The sequence below is a fragment of the Meriones unguiculatus genome, chromosome 8 (genome assembly GCF_030254825.1).
Source record: "Meriones unguiculatus strain TT.TT164.6M chromosome 8, Bangor_MerUng_6.1, whole genome shotgun sequence".
NCBI lineage: Eukaryota > Metazoa > Chordata > Mammalia > Rodentia > Muridae > Meriones > Meriones unguiculatus.
In genome coordinates this window covers 71213207-71235081 of record NC_083356.1, presented here as the reverse complement: position 1 = coordinate 71235081, position 21875 = coordinate 71213207, and the positions used below count along the sequence as shown (strand labels likewise).

The 21875-nt window shown below is 51.3% G+C and overlaps 1 protein-coding gene across 2 annotated transcripts; it reads left to right on the top strand.

Moving 5' to 3' along the window:
• Positions 1 to 611: 611 nt before the first annotated feature.
• Gfi1b (growth factor independent 1B transcriptional repressor) lies at positions 612 to 13724 on the top strand. 2 transcript variants are annotated; one of them, XM_060390582.1, is made up of 7 exons: positions 612 to 737; positions 7503 to 7623; positions 8003 to 8140; positions 8954 to 9225; positions 9991 to 10128; positions 11177 to 11342; positions 12954 to 13724. In XM_060390582.1, exons 2-7 carry the CDS (start codon positions 7524 to 7526, stop codon positions 13130 to 13132), a joined length of 993 nt encoding a protein of 330 aa, XP_060246565.1. In that variant the 5' UTR covers positions 612 to 737; positions 7503 to 7523; the 3' UTR covers positions 13133 to 13724. The 2 variants fall into 2 exon arrangements, with proteins under 2 accessions (XP_060246565.1, XP_021520071.1); XM_021664396.2 differs by having other exon boundaries at positions 11078 to 11342.
• The last annotated feature ends 8151 nt before the right edge of the window (positions 13725 to 21875 follow it).

Below are 21875 nucleotides of genomic sequence, written 5' to 3'. Positions count from 1 at the left end.
TGGGGAAACTCCAATTTTGTTTTATTTTTATTTTTTAATGATCCCAGTGGGAGAAGGGACCTTGCTGGTTAAGTGTGATCTGTACTGGCCCAGGATCAGGACTGCAGGGGCCACTCTGATGCCCCAGCACAAATGTGTGATGCTGAACTTAAGGAAGACAGGAAAGGAGGAGGAAAAATGAAAGAGGGAGAAAAAGAAGAGATGGAAGAAGAAGAGAATGGAAAGGGGTGAAGAAACGGAGGAAGGATGGGGAAAGAAGAAAAGAAAAAAGGGGAGGGGGAGAAAGAGAAGGGAGAACAGATCGGGAAAGAAACAAAACCCAAAGAAAGTGAAGGCTCCACACTGCCCACATCCCCCAGTCAGAAACTGTAAATTCTTTATGTTTTACATTTTAGCAAGAAAGCCACTCTTTTTCACCCAAATACTGCTCAAAGTTTCTGGAGAAATTTCCAGTGGGTTAGAAGCTTCTGTGAAGTTTTGATAAGCAAATGCGGCTGCACTCGCGCACCCCGGTCATTGGCTGACGCTGCAGCCTCCAGATTTTGACACAAATAATCAGATTGAAAATCAGGGAGGGGAACAGAAGAGGAAAAAAAAAAAAAAACACTGAGAGAGACGAAAAGGAGAAGTGTCTGTTTGTTCAGAGACTCATAAAGTTGACAGAGCTGAGAGCAACCCCTGGGGACGGCACAGAGGTTCTCGGCTCTCAGAACCCAGAAAAGGACAGCTCCCTGCAGGTGAGTGCTTGCCGGACCAGGGCTGGGCTCAGCTTCCGAAAAGTTCCTGCCCTGAGACCCCCAGGGCAGGAGGACTGCTTCCCTTTACCGCGAGAGGGGAAACACTGTGGCAGTCCCTCTTCTGGATGCAACGCTCCTCACTGGGGGAGAGAAGGAGGAAGGAGCATGGGCCAGTCTGTGATGCCCCACGCTAGCGTAGGAATCATGCTTTCCTTCTGTAAATTTTGTGAAACTTCATTGTAGGCTTCACAAATTCAGCATCTCTCTCTCTCTTTCTCTCTGGCACACACACAGAGGGGAGCAAAAGCACTCTTCTAGGGCTGTGGGCAGCGTGCAACACAGACAGAGGTGCCCACGTCAGAGCTGCCCTGTGCCAGGAACTCAGAAGGAATTTGTAGCCCTGACAACCTTCTCAAAAGTTCCTGCAACCACTGGGGAGTCAGACACCCTTTCCTTGGAAACCCACTGGAGGGAGATGACAAGATGAGGCTGCCCAGCCTCGGAGAGCACAGGATTGGGGATGGGGGCACCACAGGGGTTCTTGGCTCTTTGAGTAACTGTAGCTCTTATCACCTAGAGGGAAAGGTGAGTTTGAGTCTTAGAAAGTAGGGATCATTGCAGAGAAGCCCACAGATGTTGTGGTCTGTGGCTGGGTCTTGGGAAAGCCAGCATCATCTTGAGACCACTGGGGGGAAATTCAAGTCACCTCTGCCTGGGGGTCTGGCAGTCACTGGGTGCTGGCAGAGCTGTTCCTATCCACCTGTGTTCTTCCAAGCCCTGCAAACTGGTGACTGACTCACCCTCCATCAGGAAAGGTGTTATGTTTCCACATAGAAGTCACCTTGTAGAGAATTCTTTGGGGGCAATCGGGCATTTCTGCATGGTTTAGGTTTGGCTGGTGGGATCACTCCAGTGGAGCTCACCATCTCCGGCACTTCAGGAAAGGGGGCTGAGGGTGCTGCTAGAGCTTCTGGGAGCAGACAGCTCAAGGTCCCTTCACTGGGACACAACACCTGCTCCTAAAGAACAGAAGGCTCCTAAGTCTGAAGGCCTTTGTGCTAACTCCTTTCTGGTGGCAATCCCAGCCAGAGGGACTGCTCTGCTCTTAGTGAAGACATGAGCAGACAGCATTTTATTTGCTCAGTCTTGTTTCCATTGTGGTAAAATATGTACATAAAATTGACTTTGTGTGTGTGTGTGTGTGTGTGTGTGTGTGTGTGTGTGTGTGTGTATGGAGTTCTTGTGTATGAGGCATGGGATTCAGGGTCTACCACAGAAGTTCACTCCCAGGTCCCCTGACCCCTTCTTCTTTCTTTCTTTTTTCACTATATAGTTAAAAAGCCCCTACATTACTGATCCTTCTGCCTCCCCCTCCCAGCACTCTATCCTCAGCTGCGACCCCAGAACTTTTCTTCTTTTATTTTATTTGTTTTAGCCTTCCTTCCTAATTTTTTAAAAATATTTATTTATTTTATTTTATGGGTATTTTGCCTGCATGCACAGATACTGCATAATATCCATGCCTGGTTGGAATGGAGCTCCTGGAACTGGAGTTACAGATAGTTGTAAGCTGTCATGTGAATGCTGGGAATTTAACCCAGGTCCTCTATAGCCAGTGCTCTCTTTCGTTCTTTCTTTCTTTCTTTCTTTCTTTCTTTCTCTCTCTCTCTCTCTCTCTCTCTCTCTCTCTTTCTTTTTTGTTTTTGGTTTTTCGAGACAGGTTTTCTCTGTGCAGCCCTGGCTGTCCTGGAACTCACTCTGTAGACCAGGTTGGCCTCAAATTCACAGAGATCCACCTGCCTCTGCCTCAGAGTGCTGGGATTAAAGATGTGCACCACCATGCCACCAGCTACTTTCCTTTATGTTTTTAACTTAAGATTATTGTCATTATCAGGCATGGTGGCATGCTTGGTGGTCTACATAAAGAGTTCCAGGATAGCCAAGGCTACATAGAGAGACTCTGTCTCAAGAGAACAATGAAAAGGTATCATCATCATCATCAGGGTTTGTTTTGCATGTGAGGGAGACGTAGGGTTCATGTGCCACCGCACACACGTGGAGGTCTGTTTCTAACATGTGGTTCTGGGGACTGGATTCAAGTCACCAAGCCTGCATGGCAAGCTTTGCCCATGGAGACATCTCACTAACCCACTTTCTTTTCCTCAAGACAATGCCTCCTGCATTTGTCCAGGCTGGCCTGGAACTCTCGGGCTCAAGCAGTCCTCCTGACCTCCTCCCGAGTGTCCAGAACAGATGCTTGCCCCTGTGCTGAGCTCGTCTTATGCACTGCTCTTTAGCTGTCAAGTAGACTCATCTTGTACACCTGTCAGCACCATCCATCCCCCCCCCAGGCTGTTTCCTTTTATGAAACTGAAACTCAACACCTATTAACCAATAACTATTCTCCTGCCCCCAGCTGCCGCTAACCTCAAATCTACTCCAGTCTTTGAGAGTTTGCCTATTCTGAGCAACTGTACAACATTTGTCCTGTGGCTAGCTTATCTCGCCCTACATGTTCTCGGGGTTCATCATGCCACCCATGCTGGAATTTCCTCCTGTGGGACGTCTGAATCATTGTGTTCTTTGGCCTGGCTGTCCCTTGCTTATCCATCCTGCCTGGATGGACCCCCGTACCTCTCAGCTGCTGATGTCACTGGTGTCACTGTGAGTGTGGATACTCAGAGTCTCCCGGCTCTGTGCCTCTGCATACTCCTGAAGGCCATTGCTGAGTATTAGCTATTTATTTAGTGGTGCTGGGGATTGAAACCAGGGCCTTGCACATGCAATTCACTGACTTTAGGTTATCTCCAAGATAACCCAGGCTCCTGGCCAATGACCCCATGAGTCGGCTCTGCAGTTTGCTGGTTCCCTTCTTCCCTTCTATCCTTATGCATAAGGAAGTCCAAAGGGTCCCCTGTAGCTGACCCTGAGAATCAACCCAGTCTTGCCCAACCCTCCTGAAAAGGGAACCCAAGTAGCCAGTGTCTCAGGCAAGGTAGGTCGGTCCCTAGCTGAAGGTCAACAGATTGTACATGGGATTTTAGAGTAAAGGGGAAGTTTAGAAATCTCTTAGCCCAACCGTCTTTTCTGAGAGATAGGAAAACCAAACCCAGGTTAGCGGCTCACGCGGTCACAGAATCAGACTCTTCTCCATGGGCTGAACTAGGAGCCTCCGAGTTAGGAAAGCCAAGTCCAGAGGAGCCCACTATACTCAAAACCTGGGGGTCTAGGATTCTGCACCTCAGGCAGCCCCAGCTACAGGTTCTGAGTCAGGGTCCGAGGACCCTTTATTTACGGGAGAGAAGCTTTATGAAGTATGCTGACAGGGGCCTCTTTCCGGAGGCCAGATACCATCACTGTCTCTGTTTTATGAAGAAATCCGGGTGTCTTTCACAATCTCTGCCTTGAGCTCTTTCTCAGAATGGTTCGTGTGAATCAAAACCAAGTGGTTTTTAATTAACTACACTATAGGTAATTGGTTCCTGTTTTCTCTCTCTCTCTTTTCTTTTAACTCAGCTAACAAGGGCCAAAAGGAAATTCTCTGGATATACTTGGTTTCCACTGTAGGCCTGAGGATCTGACCAAGTGCCCGTTGTCCTGCCAGGTTAGGGAAAAGAGTGCCCTGGAAGGGAAAGGATGAGGGCCAAGGCAACCTGGCGGGAGGAATCGAAAACACCAGGACCTCTTGCTTCCCATGTAAGCATAAGGCACCCAGTAAGTGCTTATGAATGTCATGGTCCTGTGTTGCTCTGGGTTTTGGTCAGTTGTCCTAGGGTCATCTTTAACTCTGGACCATGGGCAAAACCACCTTTAAGGAAATCTGCTCTCGTCTACTTTCTGCCTGAAGCTGGTTAGGACCCTGTGTGTGGCCTTTGGTGACCAGAGGACTATGACTTTTTGTTCTCATTCCCACTTTCTTTTGGTACTATAGTCTATATCAGTGGCTACTGTGAGGACTACAGATGATATTGGGGGGTAAGGAGGGTGCAGCAGACCAGGAGTCAAATCCAAACAGGGCAGTAGTCCTGGGCTTGGCTCTAACCTGACCTTGAACGAGTCAGCATCCTCTCTAAGTCTTGAGATCCCCACCTGCAACCTGAGGACACTTTCTGCTTCCTTCCCGGTCACCAGTGACACAATGCACAGAGTAGGGCTGCGACCATGGCTTGTTTTCCTCTTTGGCGTCGTGTGCGATGAGTGTGTCTTGGTGAGGACCTGATGTGAAAAGCCTGGCACAGCCTGAGGCACGCAGACCATACTGAATAACTGTTGTCCCTCTGCTGAGAGCATGGCAGTCCTGGGGCAAGTGGACACATCCAGCCTCCTCCCCCTGCTCAGGGCTTAGACTCCCTCAACGGAAGACTTGGGAAGATTCAGAGGGGGAAGGAAAGGAGAAGCTGAAGGGGAAGGGGGCAGGGGAGGAAGGCTGGCCCCAAAAGATAAGGTCGTGGCTGCTCTGTGTGCCAGGATGAACAGCGGCCCTTCCAATCCTTTGTTTAGAGACCCGAGGATCAGTCAGTGGGGGAGACCTGAGAGGTTAAGGTCCCATCCTTCATTTTAGAACTCAGAGAATGGAGGGCCTTGAATTTATGCCGGCTCCCTGGTTCATCCTGAGAGCTCCTGCTGTGTTGAGCCTCCCTCCTGGCCAGGTTCAGCTCTTCTTCTGTGGGTGGAGGTGCCATGCTATGCATCTTAAATGCTCAATGTCCTTTCTTGCTCCCAGCAATGACGGACATGGAATCAGGTCCCCCTCTTAGCTGATCTGAATACAGGCTTCATAGCAAGGAGAACTGGACCTGGTTAACGCTGCAAACACCCAACCACTGATACTCCACAGCAGGACTCTGGGTTACAGGACATGCAGACTTAAAGCCTCTTGTGCCTGGTTTAGTACACACACACACACACACACACACACACACACACACTTCGGACAGAGGTGACTTGAAGGCCTTTGTCCAAGACTAAACTCCAAGCTGTCTTTCCTAATCTTGCCTCCCACCCTGGTCTTATCTCCTACCCTTCACTGTTGCTCAGAGGCAGCCAAATCCTTTTTCCCGCCTTTGCTGGGTGTATCACAGATACAGTGAGTAGCTGGTTCCGGGTGTGGCTGGGACTCCTCCCAGGCTTTCTGAGCTTTGGCCTGAACAGTATGGAGTACAGGGAGGCTAGAGGACTCCAAGGGAGGCTCTCTGTCTCCCAGAGCCGTGGGAGCACAACACAGGCTAAGGCAAAAATAAGAGCCATTTGTGGGAGATTGATCATATGCTGCCCTAGAGGATTCAGAAGGACACATCCTGGGAGGTCGGCATGGCTCCCACCTTGTGACCTGGGGGATCCTTTGACTCATTTGCTCCTCAAATTCTCCCCTGACTCCTGACTAAGAAGTTAAGCAATGATGCCACTGGAGTTGACGGACATTCACCTCTTTATCACCATTCACAGGGAAGCTAGACCTCCAGCTAAACCCAGCGAATGGGTCTCCTCTGGCTTCTTTCCATGATTCAGACAGAAATCCCTACTGTTTCTGGAGAGCAGACTGCAGGCTTAGGTTCGGACTGCAGAAGCTCCCAGCCCTGCAGGGCAATCCAGGCTTGCTGTTAAGGCTCTCCTTGCCTTGCTTACTCTAAGTCCCTCTGTAAGCCTCCCTGCCTCCTCAACCCCTGACAAAGACAGGCATCAAGACCCTGGGAGGCTCACCAGCATCCTAGGCAAGAGAGCACACATTGGAGCAAAGGAAATTAGCCCAGAGAAGTAAAGTGTCTACCCAAAGTGAACAGGAAAACAGAGGTTCTCCCTACATGATCTTCTTTTGGTGTCTTTTTGTTTGTTTTGTCTTTTTTTTTTTTTTTTTTTTTACAGGTTCTCTCACTATGTTGTCCTGGAACTCTCTTTATAGATCAGACTAGCCTTGAACTCAGGGAGACCCAACTGCCTCTGCCTCCTAAGTGTTGGCGCTAAAGGATGCACTACCACACTTTGCCATGAGCTTTTAATCCAAATGTCTAAGCTCATATTGTGTGGTCTCAAGTATGTCCAACTGACACTCAAGAATGGCTCTTTTTATTCATCTGCTTTAGGCAGGGTTTCGTATAACCAGTCTGGCCCTGAACTCACATACAGCTGAGGAACACTTTGAACTGTGATCCTCCTGCCTCTATTTCCCAAGAACTGGGGTTATAAACATGCAGCACCATGGCTTCGTGAATGCACTCTACCAGCTGAGCTGCACCCTTAGCCCCTCAAGTGCAGCTAGAACCAGTTCCACAGTATGCCTGCTTCGAAGACCCCAGCTCCATCCTTCCTTCTCTTTCCAAGTACAACCCAGGCCAACTCAAATTTCTCAGCACGACTATATTCTGCCTTGACTAATTCACAGGTCTGGGGGGCCAGATGGTCAAAGATAAAATGTCAGTTAGTTTGGTTCCTTCTGGAAGTTCTGAGAAAATCATTTCATGGATCTCTCTGAGCCCTTGGAAGCAGCCAGCAGCCCTTAGCATCCATCATCTTAGAGCAGCATGACTCTGACCTCTCTTCTGACACAAGCAGTTCTTCCTCTTCCTGGAGCAGCACTGGCCATTTGTGGCCTGTCTTCAGGCACATCTTAACTTGATGTGCCATTCACAGGTGACAGGTGGATGTGAACTTTGGAAATATTATACAGCCCAGCATGGGGATAGGGTGTCTTCAATCTCTGGAAGAGGCTTCAAAACCCAAGGATTGATGCTTGCCATCTTAGCCACTCTCCCCTTCTCCCCATTGCAGGTGTGGGGCACACCCGGAAAAATGCCGAGATCCTTCCTAGTGAAGAGTAAGAAGGCACACACCTACCACCAGCCTCGTGCACAGGACAATGACCTGGCCTGGCCTCCTGCTATAATTCCTGGTGAGTCTGAGCTCAGGCTAGGCCCAACCCCCAACTCACTTGATACTCCATCCCGATGATGCTGTGGCTGCTCTTCTACATCTAGAGGGAGTGTCTTAGCCATCACTGAATGATGAATGAATGAATGAATGAATGAATGAATGAATGAAATACTCATTTCCTCTAACCTTTGGGGTTCTGGGAGCATTAGACTTGGAGCCAGGAAGGGGCATGTGGGTTCAGCTGAGGTCTGAGCTCAGAGTGACCTGAGTTCCTTCATCTCTACGTGCCCTGGGATGAGCAGCAGCAGCTGGTGTCCCTGGAAATGTGATGTCTCTTGCTCCCTGCAGGCATTCCAGAACTGGGGGGGTGGTGACTCTTGGGTCTTGTCTCCTCACAGTGGCAAAAGAGCATACCCTGAGTAGCAGCCCGGTCCTCACCACACTGCTCCCAAGCCAGACCCTGGACTGGAACACAGCCAAACAGGAACAGGGCATGCTGCTGGACCAGAGCCTACCCAAGATGGCCTCAGCCCCAGGTACCCAGCTGGGTTTTTCTCCACTGTCCCCTGCAAGTGCCTGAGAGGAGAGCGGTTGGTTCTGTGGTAGGATTTGTTAGGGTCATGAAGTTGGGGGAGGGGGATCAATAAAGTCACTGGATGCCATCTGGGCTCTCAGCTTCTGATGGACACTCTGGGCAAGGACTTGCTCCACATGAGGACTTCGGTGTGGGTGTGAAGCAGCTGGGAGGACAGTGGCCAGGTGGTGCCCAGCATAAGGGGGCTGAAACTGCAGTGAGGACTTACTCCAATGGTACACATTGGGCTGCACACTGGAACCCTCAACAGGAGCTCATCAGGAGAGATGGAGCACTGGGGTTCCTCATTTCAAAGTTAATCACCTCAACCAGGCATGCTGGTGCACACCTTTAACTCCAATGCTTGGGAGGCAGAAGCAGGCGGATCTCTGTGAGTTGAAGGCCAGGCTGGTCTACATAGAGAGTTCTAGGATAGCCAAGGCTACAGAGAGAAACCCTATCATAGGTAGACAGATAGATTGATAGATGGATGGATGGGTGGGTGGATGGATGGATGGATGGATGGATGGAATGAATTAATCAACTGATGGCCAGAGAGATAGCATGGCCGTTAGGAATACTCGCTGCTCCTCCAGGACCTGAGCACCACACCACAGCTTAGGTAAAGCTCCCTGTAGCTCCAGCTGGGGGATCCAGCACCCTGTTCTAGCCTCTGAGGACACCCACACACATGTTCACACAATGTTATTCACATACCTGCAGAGAGCTGAGAGCAAATCCTTAAAATAAATCACCCACATGTGTTTTTGCACAGAGGGGCCCCTTGTGACATCCCAACCTCAGGAGGGGGAGTCACCGCTCTCCGAGTCACCCCCTTTCTACAAGCCCAGCTTCTCCTGGGATATGCTGGCCTCCTCCTACAGCCACAGCTACCAGCAGACCCCATCCACCATGCAGTCGGCTTTTCTGCAGCGCTCTGTGCGGCTGTACGGCAGCCCCCTCGTGCCCAGCACCGAGTCACCCTTGGACTTCAGCCTCCGATACTCTCCGGGCATGGACACTTACCACTGTGTCAAGTGCAACAAGGTGAGTGACGGGCATGTGGGCTCAGCCCAGAGCTTTCTCTCCAGGATGCTGGGCCCTGCTGTCATTTCTGGCTGGGTGGTCCCTGTGCTGCGACTCTCGGAATCATGTAGGAAGCAGAATACCAGTCCTTACACCATCCAAGTCCTGACTGTGGCTTGCCTTCTGCTTACATGAATAAGCTCTTGTGGGTAATAAAGGGCAAAGGTCAAAGCACCTGCCGAGCCCACAGCAAGGAGATAGGAAGAACAGCATCTAAGCGGCTCCATCTAGCTCTAGACCTTTTTTCTTTTCTTTTTTTTTTTTTTTTTTTTGAGACAAGTCCTCTTGTATCTTTGTAGCCAAGGATGACCTAGAACTCCTGATCCTTCTCTTTCCCCCTCCTAAGTGTTGGGATGGCAAGTATGCACCACCATGCCCGGCTTTGTCTACTTTTATAGAGTGCAGGGCCCGATGTGCTATGCAGACATTCTTATCAACTGAGCTATCTCTTCAGCCCCTACTCTTATCCAATGGGTTATTCAGATCTTATCCAATGGGTTATTCAGCCTCAAGATGGGGCATGGAGGGGCCTTCTGGCTCCCTCCCCACACACAGCCTCCATTTTATAGACAGGAACCTGCCACAGAGAGGTAAGGGACTCCCCAGGACACAGAGCGGAAGAACAGCAGGACCACCAATGCGGTGCCCTTCCCTGCTGCATCCTGCTCTGGAGCTGGACCCACGGCCAGGATGACCACAGGAACCTGACTCTTTGCTCTGCTCCAGGTGTTCTCCACCCCTCACGGGCTAGAAGTGCATGTCCGTCGCTCCCACAGCGGCGCCCGGCCCTTTGCCTGTGATGTCTGTGGGAAAACCTTTGGCCACGCGGTGAGCTTGGAGCAGCACACACACGTCCATTCCCAGGTGAGCAGCTGGCAAAGGCCGAAGAGGACACAGATCGGCATCGGCGGGGGAGGAGTGGACTTCCTCCCTGCCCCCCTAGGTCTGAATCCCCTAGCACACTGGGCCTCTGACTGGCTGAACTGGCTTTCCATCTGCTTGGAAGAAGCTCTGGGAATTTGGGAGTGGGGACTGAAATATGTCTGTGAGACTCAAAAACCATCTTGTGCTCTGGGTGGCCCTGCAGACACCCCTGGGTTCTTAGAGTTTTAGAGTTCCGTTAAATGCGTATCTCACCCCACCTGTCTCTGTCAGTTGGGACTCATTCCATTTCAGAGTGGATCAGGTAAGGTGGGAAGTGGTCCCAGGAGCAGCCATTCTCAGCATCAGGCTGGAAGCTGGCTCTGTCTTCTACTCCACAGCCTCCCACATCCCAGCCAGGCCTCTGCCAGCACTGCCCCGGTGCACACGTGAGAAAACCAACCTACACCAGCAGGCTGAACGGCTCACCCTAAATCCTACGGCTACTGGGCTGGGCAGGTGTCCCAGTGGGTAGGGTGCTGGCCTAGCATACATGAAGTCCTTGGTTGAGCCCCAACACAAAATGAACCAAGAATGGTGGTGTAAGTAACAGCACTCAGAAGTGGAGGCAGGAGGATCGCAAGTTCAAGGTCATCATTGCTCACAATAAGTCCAAGGCCGAGCTGGGCTACCAGCCAAGAGGAACTCACTCTGGGTGACTGGTGCATCCCTGAAAAACTTAGATTAGCTGTTTCATCAGTCAGTCAACAGACATACCTTGAGGCTTATTTTGAGAGGCATATCGTGAAAGACACAGGGAAATAGCTCACAGGAAGCTGGGTAGGCCCCAAGCCTCAGTCCAGGCTGAGGAAGCAGAAATAGGATGGAGCTCTTCCTGCTCCCCTAGACCCCTGTCCTTGAGGCCACCCCAACGGAGTGTCCTCTTTCTCAGGCTGTCCCAGCCGGGTCCAGTCCTGCGCCCAACTTGGCTGTCCCGGGCCTCGAGGCCCCACCTGCACCTGACCCCCCAGGGCCTCGTTTCCTCCGGCAGGAGCGTAGCTTCGAGTGCCGGATGTGTGGCAAAGCCTTCAAGCGCTCATCCACCCTGTCTACCCACCTGCTCATCCACTCGGACACTCGGCCCTACCCCTGCCAGTTCTGTGGGAAGCGCTTCCACCAGAAGTCAGACATGAAGAAACACACCTACATCCACACAGGTGAGTGTGCCCATGCGGAGCCTGGGGATGGCCAGATGATCTCCTGCCTGGCCTCTGGGCATCCCGTCATTTGCCAAGAGACCCACTTGAGGAGGGGCTGGAGGACTGGACCTCAATATGAAGAAACACTAGGAGGGCAGCAAAGTCAATGCAGACCTGAGGGCAGGCTGAGGCCAACATGAGGATTATTTCTGCATCCATCACGCACAGCCAGTCACGCCATCATGCTCTCCCCCTGTAACCCGGTGCTTCTGTGGGCCAGTCGTTGCACAAGCCATGGTGACCCACTGAGAAACAAGGAAGGGCTCGTGCCAGCTTAGAATCCAGAGAAAGACTATCTTTGTGACAGAGATGCCTGAGAAAAGCAACTTAAGAGCGGGGTTTATTTTGCCTCACAGTTTGAGAGTAGAGTCCATCATGGCGGGAGGGCATGGGGGCAGCAGCATGAGCAGCTGGTCACATGCTTCCACAGTCAGGAAAGAGAGGGATGAACGCCAGTGCTCAGCCTCCTTTCTCCCTCGCATGCCCTCAGGCCAGGACCCTAGCCCACAGCACAGTGCCCACCATATTTAGCGCGGGCCTTCAGTTAACCCAGTCTAGAAAATCCCTCACAGACATTCCCAGCAGTGTGTCTCCTGGGTGACCCTAAGTCCCATCAAGTTGACAGTATTGACAGTCAGAGAAACATTTTTTAAGTTTTTTTTAATTAATTTCGGTTTATTCACTTTGTATCACACCTGTAGTCGCCTCCCATGTCCCTCCCCAAGTCCACTGATAGGGGAGGTCCTCCTCCCTTCCCTCTCACCCTGGCCTATCAGGTCTCATCAGGACTGGCTGCATTGTCTTCCTCTGTGGCTGGTAAGGCTGCTCCCCCATCAGGGGTCGGTGATCAAAGAGCCAGCCACTGGGTTCATGTCAGAGATAGTCCCTGTTCCCCTTACTAGGGAACCCACTTAGAGACTGAGCTGCCATGGGCTACATCTGTGCAGGGGTGCTAGGCCATCTCCATGAATGGTGCTTGGTTGGAGTATCAGTCAGAGAAACATTTTGCTTTTTAGCTTGCTTATTGAGACAAAGTCTGATGTAGCCCAGGCTAACCTCAAGTTAACATGTAGCTGATATTGACCTCAATCTCAACTTCTCAGTACAGATGTGGACACTTTGTTTCTTCTTTCTTTCTTTCTTTCTTTCTTTCTTTCTTTCTTTCTTTCTTTCTTTCTTTCTTTCTTTCTTTCTTCCTTCCTTCCTTCCTTCCTTCCTTCCTTCCTTTTTTTCTTTCTTTCTTTCTTTCTTTCTTTCTTTTTTCTTTTTCTTTTCTCTTTTTTTTTTCTTTTTGTTGTTGTTGTGATTGTTTATCTGTTTTTGGTTTTTAGAGACAGGATTTCTCTATGTAGCCCTGGCTGTCCTGGAACTCACTATGTAGATCAGGTTGGCCTAGAACTCAGCAATTCACCTGCCTCTGCCTTCCAAGTGCTGGGATCAAAGGTGTGTGCCACCGCCACCTGGCTATTTCCCATCACTTTCTAAGTCTGTCCGTAAAAGAAACACAATAGAGAATGGAGGGTGGAGGCCGCAGGGGCACTGCCATCTGACCACTTGCCCCTCCCCCAGGTGAGAAGCCCCACAAGTGCCAGGTGTGCGGCAAGGCCTTCAGCCAAAGCTCCAATCTCATCACCCACAGCCGCAAGCACACGGGCTTCAAGCCCTTCAGTTGCGAGCTGTGCAGCAAGGGCTTCCAGCGAAAGGTGGACCTGCGGCGCCACCGTGAGAGCCAGCACAACCTCAAGTGAGACTGCTGGCCGGCCTGCTCCAGCGTGCCGCACCCGGAGGCCAGCCCACCACGCCAGTTGCTCTTCCTGGAAGCAGCACCATCCTGAAGGCTCTGGGCTTCTCTCTTCGAGACCCTCGGAGTTGCTGGGCGTCCTCAAGCAAGCCACACTCCTTCTCCAGTTGCCGCAAGGTGTAAGACTCAGCTCGGGCCTTTCTGAAGCAGTCACAGATGTACTCTGGGTCTCATCCTATGCCAGAGCATGGAAAGCTACAGGACCCCGGAACAGGGATGCCACAACCAGACAAGAGCTGGGAGCCACAGACACACCCTCTTGTTTGCTTCTCTGGGTCTGGAGACTTTGAATTCTTAGGGATTCTCCTTCTGGCTGCCCCAGAGTCGCGGCTTGTCCCAGCTGGTCGGGCACCCCTCATCTTCAGCCAGATGAACTGGCCGTCCCCCACCCGGGACGGCATTCTCTGGCCTCTGGAAGTCGGTCTCCTCAGTTGCACCACCGGGCAGTGAAACCAGTGATTAGTGCGTGGGAAGCTTGTGCCTCTCAGTCGTTGTAAATAGAAATAAAGGTGGATTTGTTTCCATGCGACACCGTTTGTAAAGCGCCTACCAGGTAGCTGGGACTGCCTGAGGACCTGAGGGACCTGACAGGGAGCTCACAGACCAGCCGAGAAGCACCAGTGCCTCGGGCACTGTCAGTCTCCTGCAGCAGCTCTAAGGACTGGCCACAGACATCCTTAGTGTTGCCTTGTGTGTGTGGCAAAGGGAGCTTGGCAGGACTGATGAAGCTAAGCCTGGGGCTGCTGCCTGACCAGCTGTGTGACTTCAGATGAGCCCTGAACCTCTCAGGGCTCAGTTACACTGTAATCCCAGCAATCTTGTCCTGGTGGGGACACTGGCAGGATTCTGCGATATTAACCATGGGAAACGGTGCACACAGCCCAGTTCTCAGCAGGCACTACCAAACCCTCAGCATTTCTGCTTAAAGTCCTGCCCCACCGACGAGGCCATGCTACCTCCTCCATGAAGCCTCCCTTGGTCCAGAGGCTCCCTCCTCTGATAGTAAGCTACTTGTAGCCCTTGCCCAGGCCCAGGAGCTGCTCACAGTCTTCTGTAGACAGTTTTGGCTCGGTGGAGAGTTTCCAGACATTTTTTCTCCTCTCCACACAACCCTGTACAAGGCACATGTCCCATCTTTAAAATGGGACAGCTGAGGCTCAGAGACCCCAGCCTCCTGGAGATGAGAGGGTGTTCAGAAGAGAAGTCCTATGGGTGCTCGGCTGTAGCAGTGGCACAGTGTTTGTCTAGAACGTGCGAGGCCTTGGGTCCAACCCCTGATACCAACAACCAAAGCAAAACAAAGAACCCTCAAAATTCCCATTGTCTTCAAATGGCTCCTCTGCAAAACGTAATCTAGTCCTGTGAGTGTGCGTGTGTGTGTGTGTGTGTGTGTGTGTGTGTGTGTGTAGGCCAGATCTGGCTCAAGTGTTGGATGGCTATCTTTGTTGCTTTTCTATTGCTATGGTAAAACACCAAAGGCAAGGCTAGTTACTGAAGAAAGGTTTGTTGGGTTTATGGTTCCAGAGGGATGAGTTCATCAGGGTGGGGTCAGAGGGGAAGCATGGCAGGAGGCAGCAGGCATGGAGGCTGGGGCAGGAAGCTGAGGGCTCGCCTCTTGAACAGCAAGCACGAACGAGAAAGAATGAACTCAAATCCCGCTGTCAGTGCCACACTTCCTTCAATAAGCCCTGCCTTCCTAACCTCCCAGACAGTGCAGTCAAGTGGGGACCAAGTGTTCAGATTCCTGAGGTGGCGGGAGATTTCTCATTCAGACTACCACAGTGGGACCCTGGGGCTCATTAATTCAGCCAGGTAGGAGGGCTCAAACCAGTCCAGCAATCCCCCTGTCTCAGTCTCCTCAGCACTAGGATCACAAGTGTGCACCTGGCCATGTGTGTTTGGGTGGGAGTTGTGGTGTGGGTGTGGTGTGGTGTGGTGTGGTGTGGTGTGGTGTGGTATGTGTGTGTTGTGTCGTGTGTGTGTGTGTGTGTGTGTGTGTGTGTGTGTGTGTGTGTGTGCAGAGGATTAAATTCAGGTCCTTATGCTTCCCTTTTAAAGGCAAGCCCTTTACCTACTGAACCTTCAACCCAGCCCAACCGTGGCCTCTTGAACTGACTTGTTTAGGGGATTTGGCCCCTGGCAGCAAATGTGAGGCTCTTCCTGCCCAAAGAAGGCAAGGAACTGGCCCAAAGCCAAATTAGTGTGTGAAGGGGGGGGGGGGGGGGCGGGGGATCCTGCACCTCTCAGGTAAGGATGTAAAGTATGAAGGTACTCTATGCCTACACGCACTCACGCACACACACACACACACAGAGCTGCTTTGCATGTGTCTTGTTTGCTAAACAAAACCAAGACAATATGAGGGTTTCAGCCACTTCTGCAGTGGGACAGGGTGGGGCCAGGAGAAAGTTGAACAGAGAAGGGAAACAGGTAAGCACTTTCCTTCGGATTGCCTGAGGCTGAGGGTGGATGAGGTCAGGGGCAGTGGGTGAGTTTGTTCACCCACTGAGTGCCCCCAAAGCAGAAGGGGAAGGGACCACGGCAGCTGCAGAGCAGAGAATGGGCTGCCTCTCCATTTCATATCCCAGACCAAGGTGAGTATGGGCTCAGGTACCAGGGTCCAGGCTGGGAAGGCCCAGGCTGGCCTGGGATGGCTCCATATTCAGTGTGAAGCTATGTAGGATGGGTTTCACACAGGCAGCAGCCCAGGAGCCGAGGAGGCCTGGAGGTACCTTACAGACTGGCCAGTGGTAGTTTTGTCCAGGGGAAGCACAGCCAGCTCTGGAGACTTTGTCTAGCCATATCTCAAGTCAAGAGAGGTAGATGCAGCAGGGGTGGGGAGGTGGGGCTCAGCCCACTGCTGGAATTTGAGGGACATTCAAGACCTTTGTCCTCCTAGCTTCCATCTGACCAGAAATTCCCACCACGTGTGTCACTGGATGAACTGAGAGACACCACCCAGCCCTGTGAAAATCATCTGTCACTTCCATTTGCCACAGGACCTGGAGAGGGTAGCTCTCATTCAAGGGCTCCACAGACATGTAGCAGCCATGTCAGGGTCCAGCTTCCCAAGCCCACAGCTGCCCCTCCAGGCAGTGGGAGTCCATTTACACAGAACACGTTATCGTGTGGATTCAGGAGTTCCAGAGTGTTGTGGGAGTGTGGGGCTTGGGAGAAGGCTGCCCATCCCAACTCTTCTGTGAAGGGCAGAGGTGTGGAGGGGAAGCCTACACCAGTGTGGTGTTGGTGAGCCCATACAGAGGCTCAATCAGCTACTCAGGGGAGAAGAGCCAAACAGATGCTTCGGGCCTATAGGGACAGCTCGGTGTTAAGAGCTGCTCTTGGACAGGACCTGGGTTTGACCCCTAGTCCCCACATCAGGGAGCTCACACTGCCTATAACTCCAGCTTTGGGGAAAGAAATCCAGCCTGTAGCTTCTGGGGGCACCAGCACTCATATGTACACACACACATAATTAAAAATAAAGGAAGTATTTTTAAGAGCAATCTGTTAATACTGAGACAAACTGACTACTTTGGGAAGTAGAGTGCCACATGGAATGCCTCCTTGGTTGGCTGCTTGACGCTGCACCCCCAGCGCTGGGCTCTGTGTTCCTTCTGAATGGGGTGAAGCCTGGCCCATGGCTGGAATGTAAATCACTGATAAGGATGGAAATGTTCCCCTAGGTCAGCTGAGGGCTGGGAGTTGGCCCACACTGCCCCTCTGTACCCTGAGCTGATGTGAACTGGCTGGGAAGATGAGGTAGACCAGTGCAGCCCAGGAAGCAAGGGCTGGGGGTTGGACATTTGAGAGTGGAGAGAAGTAGGAACCCATGCTGCCCTTAAGACTGGAACAGCCCCTTGGGGTCCCTAACATCCAGGTGCGGCCCATTCCATCATCCAGTTGGGCCCTAGCCCTTGCTGCTCTTGGTGACCTCTCTTTCATGGGTGACTCCAGTCCCTGGATTTAGAGTCCATGCTTCACTGTCAGTATCCTACAAACTCTGCATGTTGCCTCAGGAGAATGGGTGGAGCTCCAGGGGGGAAGATCTGGGAATGAGGAAGAATTTTGGCCCTCTGGGTACAAATACAGCCAAAGGACCCTTGTCTGTGGACCTAAAGATAAGAAAGATGGACATGACAGAGGCTGTGCTATGGAGGGGAACTGGAGTAGGCAGGCATCAGTATGGCCCTTGAGGAGTGGGGAGTGTCCCAGGACAGAGGACGGGCAGGGACAGGGTGTGGGAGAACCAGGCTCTGCTAGGCCCTCTGCCCCTGAGCACTCCAGAAGAACAACAGGTTTTCTCCATTACGGCCTCTGTGGGAGCACACTCTTCTTTCCCTCCATAAGTCTGCTCAGCCTCATACCCCACCTCAGGGGCCCCAGAAAAAGTTTTCAAGCTCTGATCAACCCTTGACCCTCACTCCACCCCTAGGGAGGCAATTCAAGAAAAATGAGTGGCACAGAGTATTTGTGCATCCTGACTGTAAAAAAAAAAAAAAGGAAAAAGCACTCCCATGGCCCATGAGAACCAGCTGGCCACATGGCTGGCGGCACATCTGAAGAGGGTGAGTGTGCTTTATAGGAATTGGCCTGAAGGGGCGCCCACAAGGCTGGCCAGAGGCAAAGGAAACCCCCCGAGCATTAACAGAAACGGTCTTCAAAATGGCAGAGCTCTGTTAGTCCGCTCACAGCCTCTGAGACTGCCGATGGAGAAGAGGAAATTTATGGGGGATAAGGGCCTGAGCTGACTGTGCCCAAGCTTTTTCTCATTAGTGTTTTTAAGAGGCCTATTTATTTTTATCTCACGCATAGGTGCCTGAGCAACTTTCCGTGCAGGCGCTTGCCAAGGCCAGAGATGGTGTTGGATCCCTGGAACTGGAACTGTATGGTTGTGAGCTGCCATGCGGATGATAAGACTTGAACCTGAGTCCTCTGCAAGAGCAGCGAGTACTTTTAACTGCAGAGCCATCTCTCCATCCCCCTTGGCCCATTGTTTCTCCTCATTCCTGAACAACACCACGTAGCAGCCACTGAAGCATGAAACAATGGCTTCAAGTGTGAGAGGAAAATTGGGGAAAAACAGTCTAGAATAGAGTATATGCGAGGATGTGCGTAAGCTATTTGCAAATATCAGGCCACCGACCATGCCTACAGTCCCAGCTCTGATGAGATAGAGGCTAGAGGATCACGAGTTTAAGCTACAGAGAGTTCAAAGTCAGCCTCCAGTATGAGCGATCCTAATCTCAAAAATCAAACAACAAAACAAAGCCGAAAATAAATACTAGGTCATTTTATGTGAGATGAGTACCTATGGTGACTCCAAAACCAATTTTCCTCTGATGCCCAGGGCCCATTGACTATTTTACAAAGGAAAGCCTGAAAAAGGCACACCAATGTGTTGTTAGTCCAGACTTCTGGGGACAGGTAAAAAGGGTGAGCTCACTCCTGCTGTGTGTCAAAGGACCTTGGATTTAGGGTATGTGTAGGCCTGAGAAATGGAAGAGAGAATAAATTTACAGGCTCACCACATTCACAAAGCTAATTATTTATTATTTCAAGAGAAAAGGGTAGCGTACAAATCAGCACACGTGGGCTGGAAAGTTGGCTCAGAAGTTAGAAGGGAACGCTTCTTTTGAAGTGGGCCTAGGCTTGGTTCACAGCACCCGTGTTGATCAGCTTGTAACTCCAGTTCTGGCGAAGGTGGCTGCACATGCTCCCTCACACTGACTGACGCACACATACGCATAATTTTTAAACATCGATGTACAGGGCTGGGGAGATGGTTCAATGGTGAAGAACACTGGCTGTTTGCTATTCTAGAGGACCCAGGTAGGTCCAGTTCTCAGCACCCACATGGTGGCTCACAACCATCTGTAATCCAGGGCCTCTGAGGGCACTAGGCACACAAGCAGTGCACAGACAAAGCACCCACACCCATAAAATAGATATATACATTTTTTTTTTGGAAAAAAAATCAGCATATGCCTTATGATATTTTTCTGTTCTTTATATCACACATAGAGGGAGAAAGTATGTAGGGGTGTTCACAAGGACCACTGCTGAGGGTGTGTGTGTGTGTGTGTGTGTGTGTGTGCCCATGCACACTATGTTTCTGCAATGGGAGTGAATGATAACATTATCGTTGGTATTAAAAAAAAAAAGACTCCCTCAGCTCAAATATAACTTGAGCCTTATGTTTGAGGTTTATATTAATTTGAGGTTTGCCTTTCCGCCCCTTCCTTCCAAACTGCCAGCCTCTCCAGGCTCCTGCTGCATGCGTATACAGCTCCTTGGAGCTAGGTTTCTTTTTTGCATTAGTGATGTTGGCTGGCTTTCCCCAGCCCCAGCCCCAGCCCTAGCCCCAGCCCCAGCCCAGGAGGAACCCTCTAGCAGATACGAGGTCCTTTTATTTGGAGCCTATGCCTAGTTGTCCTATAAATTTAGGTTCACAGGAGCCCTGGCTCCTTGGCTATTGGGACAGGATTGCCAAGGTAGAGCAGGGAACTGACTTAGGAACTGATATCTGGACAGTTCCTGGGACACACAGCATTAGTTCTAGAAGGGTGGCACTCCAGTGGCCCCATGGACGTAGCTGAGGTTGGGCCCTTCCAAAGCCAGGCGTGGCCTGTGGTTCATGGAGACTGTGAGTGCAGAAAGGCAACTGGAGGGAAATCTGAGGCAGGACACGTTCAGACCCAGCCATGCTCAGGTTAGGCCTGATAAGTTTATCAGCCCGTGCCGGCTGCCAACTGTCAGCATGGAGCCTGGCAGTGGGCTGGGTGGGAGGACACTCCTGGGGTGATAGCGCCTTTCAAGTGTTATCAGGGGCATGGTGGCCCAGAGCGCGGGAAATGGGGGGAACAGGAGAGAGACTTTCAACCACTTTACCCAAAGACAAGAGTTGGGAGGAAAAATGAGCCCCTCCCCCAAGCTTCCTGGGGTCCTGACTACTGCTGTGACACCATTGGACACAGCTGAGAATCAGTTTCAGACAGGCACTGGCTGAGTACTCTGTCACAGACATCCAGCAAGGGGACAGGGCTGCTGTGCTTCCAGCTCTTGTGCAAGTTCTAGAGCAAAAATTCTGTTCTCTAGAAGGTTCCAGTGCCTCCGAGCACATGAGGAAAAGCTTTTAGGAGCAGAGAACATTGAGGCCACATTCTTTCCCATGCCGCCCTCTCTCTCTGCCCTAGGGTCTCACGTGACAGACTCACTTCACATTTAGCAAAGCCCATGGACTGTCCAGCCCATCACTTGTCACAATCCAGGAAGACACAACCTTGCTGATATGCTTATTCCTGCCTGGGAATAAAGACCCTGAGTCTTAGAGTGAGAGTGGATGACTGTGAAGCAAGGCCAGGAGACAGAGGAGGGGAGAAGCAGGGTCCTCAGAGATCCCCATCCCAGCATCTCTAGTGCTTTAGGACCCAAGGGGAAAGCCACTAGAGATGGCTTCGCTCCCGGGATGCTCAGCACAGCTGCACTCAGCTGGGAGTCATCTATGCAGGGAGTCACAGATCCCTCTTTGAGTGTGAATTAGTATTTTTTTAATGACTCTTTCTCTACTTTTTTTCTGGAGTTTAAATGGTTTTTGTAACAGAAAGTGTTCTGGAGAGGAATCCAGGGAAGAGCAATTCTGCATTCTTTTGTTTTAAAAGAGAGGGAAGGGGCTGGGATGTGTGTGGCTCAGTTGGTACTGTGCTTTCTCAGCATGTGCTGGAGGTGGGATCCAGTGCTTGGGGGATAAAAGGCAGGAGGATCAGGAATTCAGCTGCATTCTCAACTATACGGTGAGCGTGAGGCACCTGGGCTGCAAGAGACCCTGTCTCAAATAAATGAGTAAACAGTAAGGAAGAGAGGGAGAGAAGAAAGGCAATAAAAGGGAAAGAAAGAAAGAAAGAAAGAAAGAAAGAAAGAAAGAAAGAAAGGAAGGAAGGAAGGAAGGAAGGAAGGAAGGAAGGAAGGAAGGAAGGAAGGAAGGAAGGAAGGAAGGAAGGGAGGAAGGAAGGAAGGCGAGATGGCTTCTGCTGTGTCTCCCTGCCCACTGGGAAGAGGGGTGGTGGGTTGGGCCTTCCGACCCCAGACCAGTCTGTACCTGCAGGTCCCCTTCTGCCTAAATAAGGCCCAAGCAGGTGCCCGGGATAACCACAGAGCAAGCATGTCCAGGAGAGACATATATGAGAGCTGGACCCAGGTCCCTTGCAAAAGAACAAAGATGGTCTCACTGAGGTGAATGTTGTTCACTCAGATCATCACAGATCTGTCACCCACCAGGCAGCCTTTGAGGAAGAAAGGTCAGGTTCTTAGGATGGCAGCCAACAATCTCAGCTTCTCCCCCGGGGGCACAGGATAAACAGAGCTGATGAAAGAGGTGCACCATGGGGTGAGGGGGTGGTGATGGTCCCGGAATCACCAAGTCAAAGGGGGCCTGAGGCGGCCTCACCAAAAGCCCCGATGAGAAGGACAGCCCTGGACATGGGTGTGGGGTGGGGGCTAAGGCACACTGGCTGGGTGACTTGGTCAGAAGTTTCCTCAGCTTTGATGTCTCTACACTCCTGAACCTTCCACACTGTCTCCTGCCCAGCATCCCTTAGATTGCTTTTTGCCTTTTTTGGTTTTTGGTTTTTTCCTTTTTAAACATAGTCTTGCTATGTCATCAGGGCTGGTATCAAATTCATTATGTAGCC

Bases quoted from the DNA above. Each gene is read 5' to 3' on its own strand.
- Gfi1b (XM_021664396.2), top strand. From the start codon at position 7,524: ATGCCGAGATCCTTCCTAGTGAAGAGTAAGAAGGCACACACCTACCAC. The intron at 7,624-8,002 runs GTGAGTCTGAGC...GTCTCCTCACAG, and splicing joins GCCTCCTGCTATAATTCCTG to TGGCAAAAGAGCATACCCTG. The intron at 8,141-8,953 runs GTACCCAGCTGG...GTTTTTGCACAG, and splicing joins CAAGATGGCCTCAGCCCCAG to AGGGGCCCCTTGTGACATCC.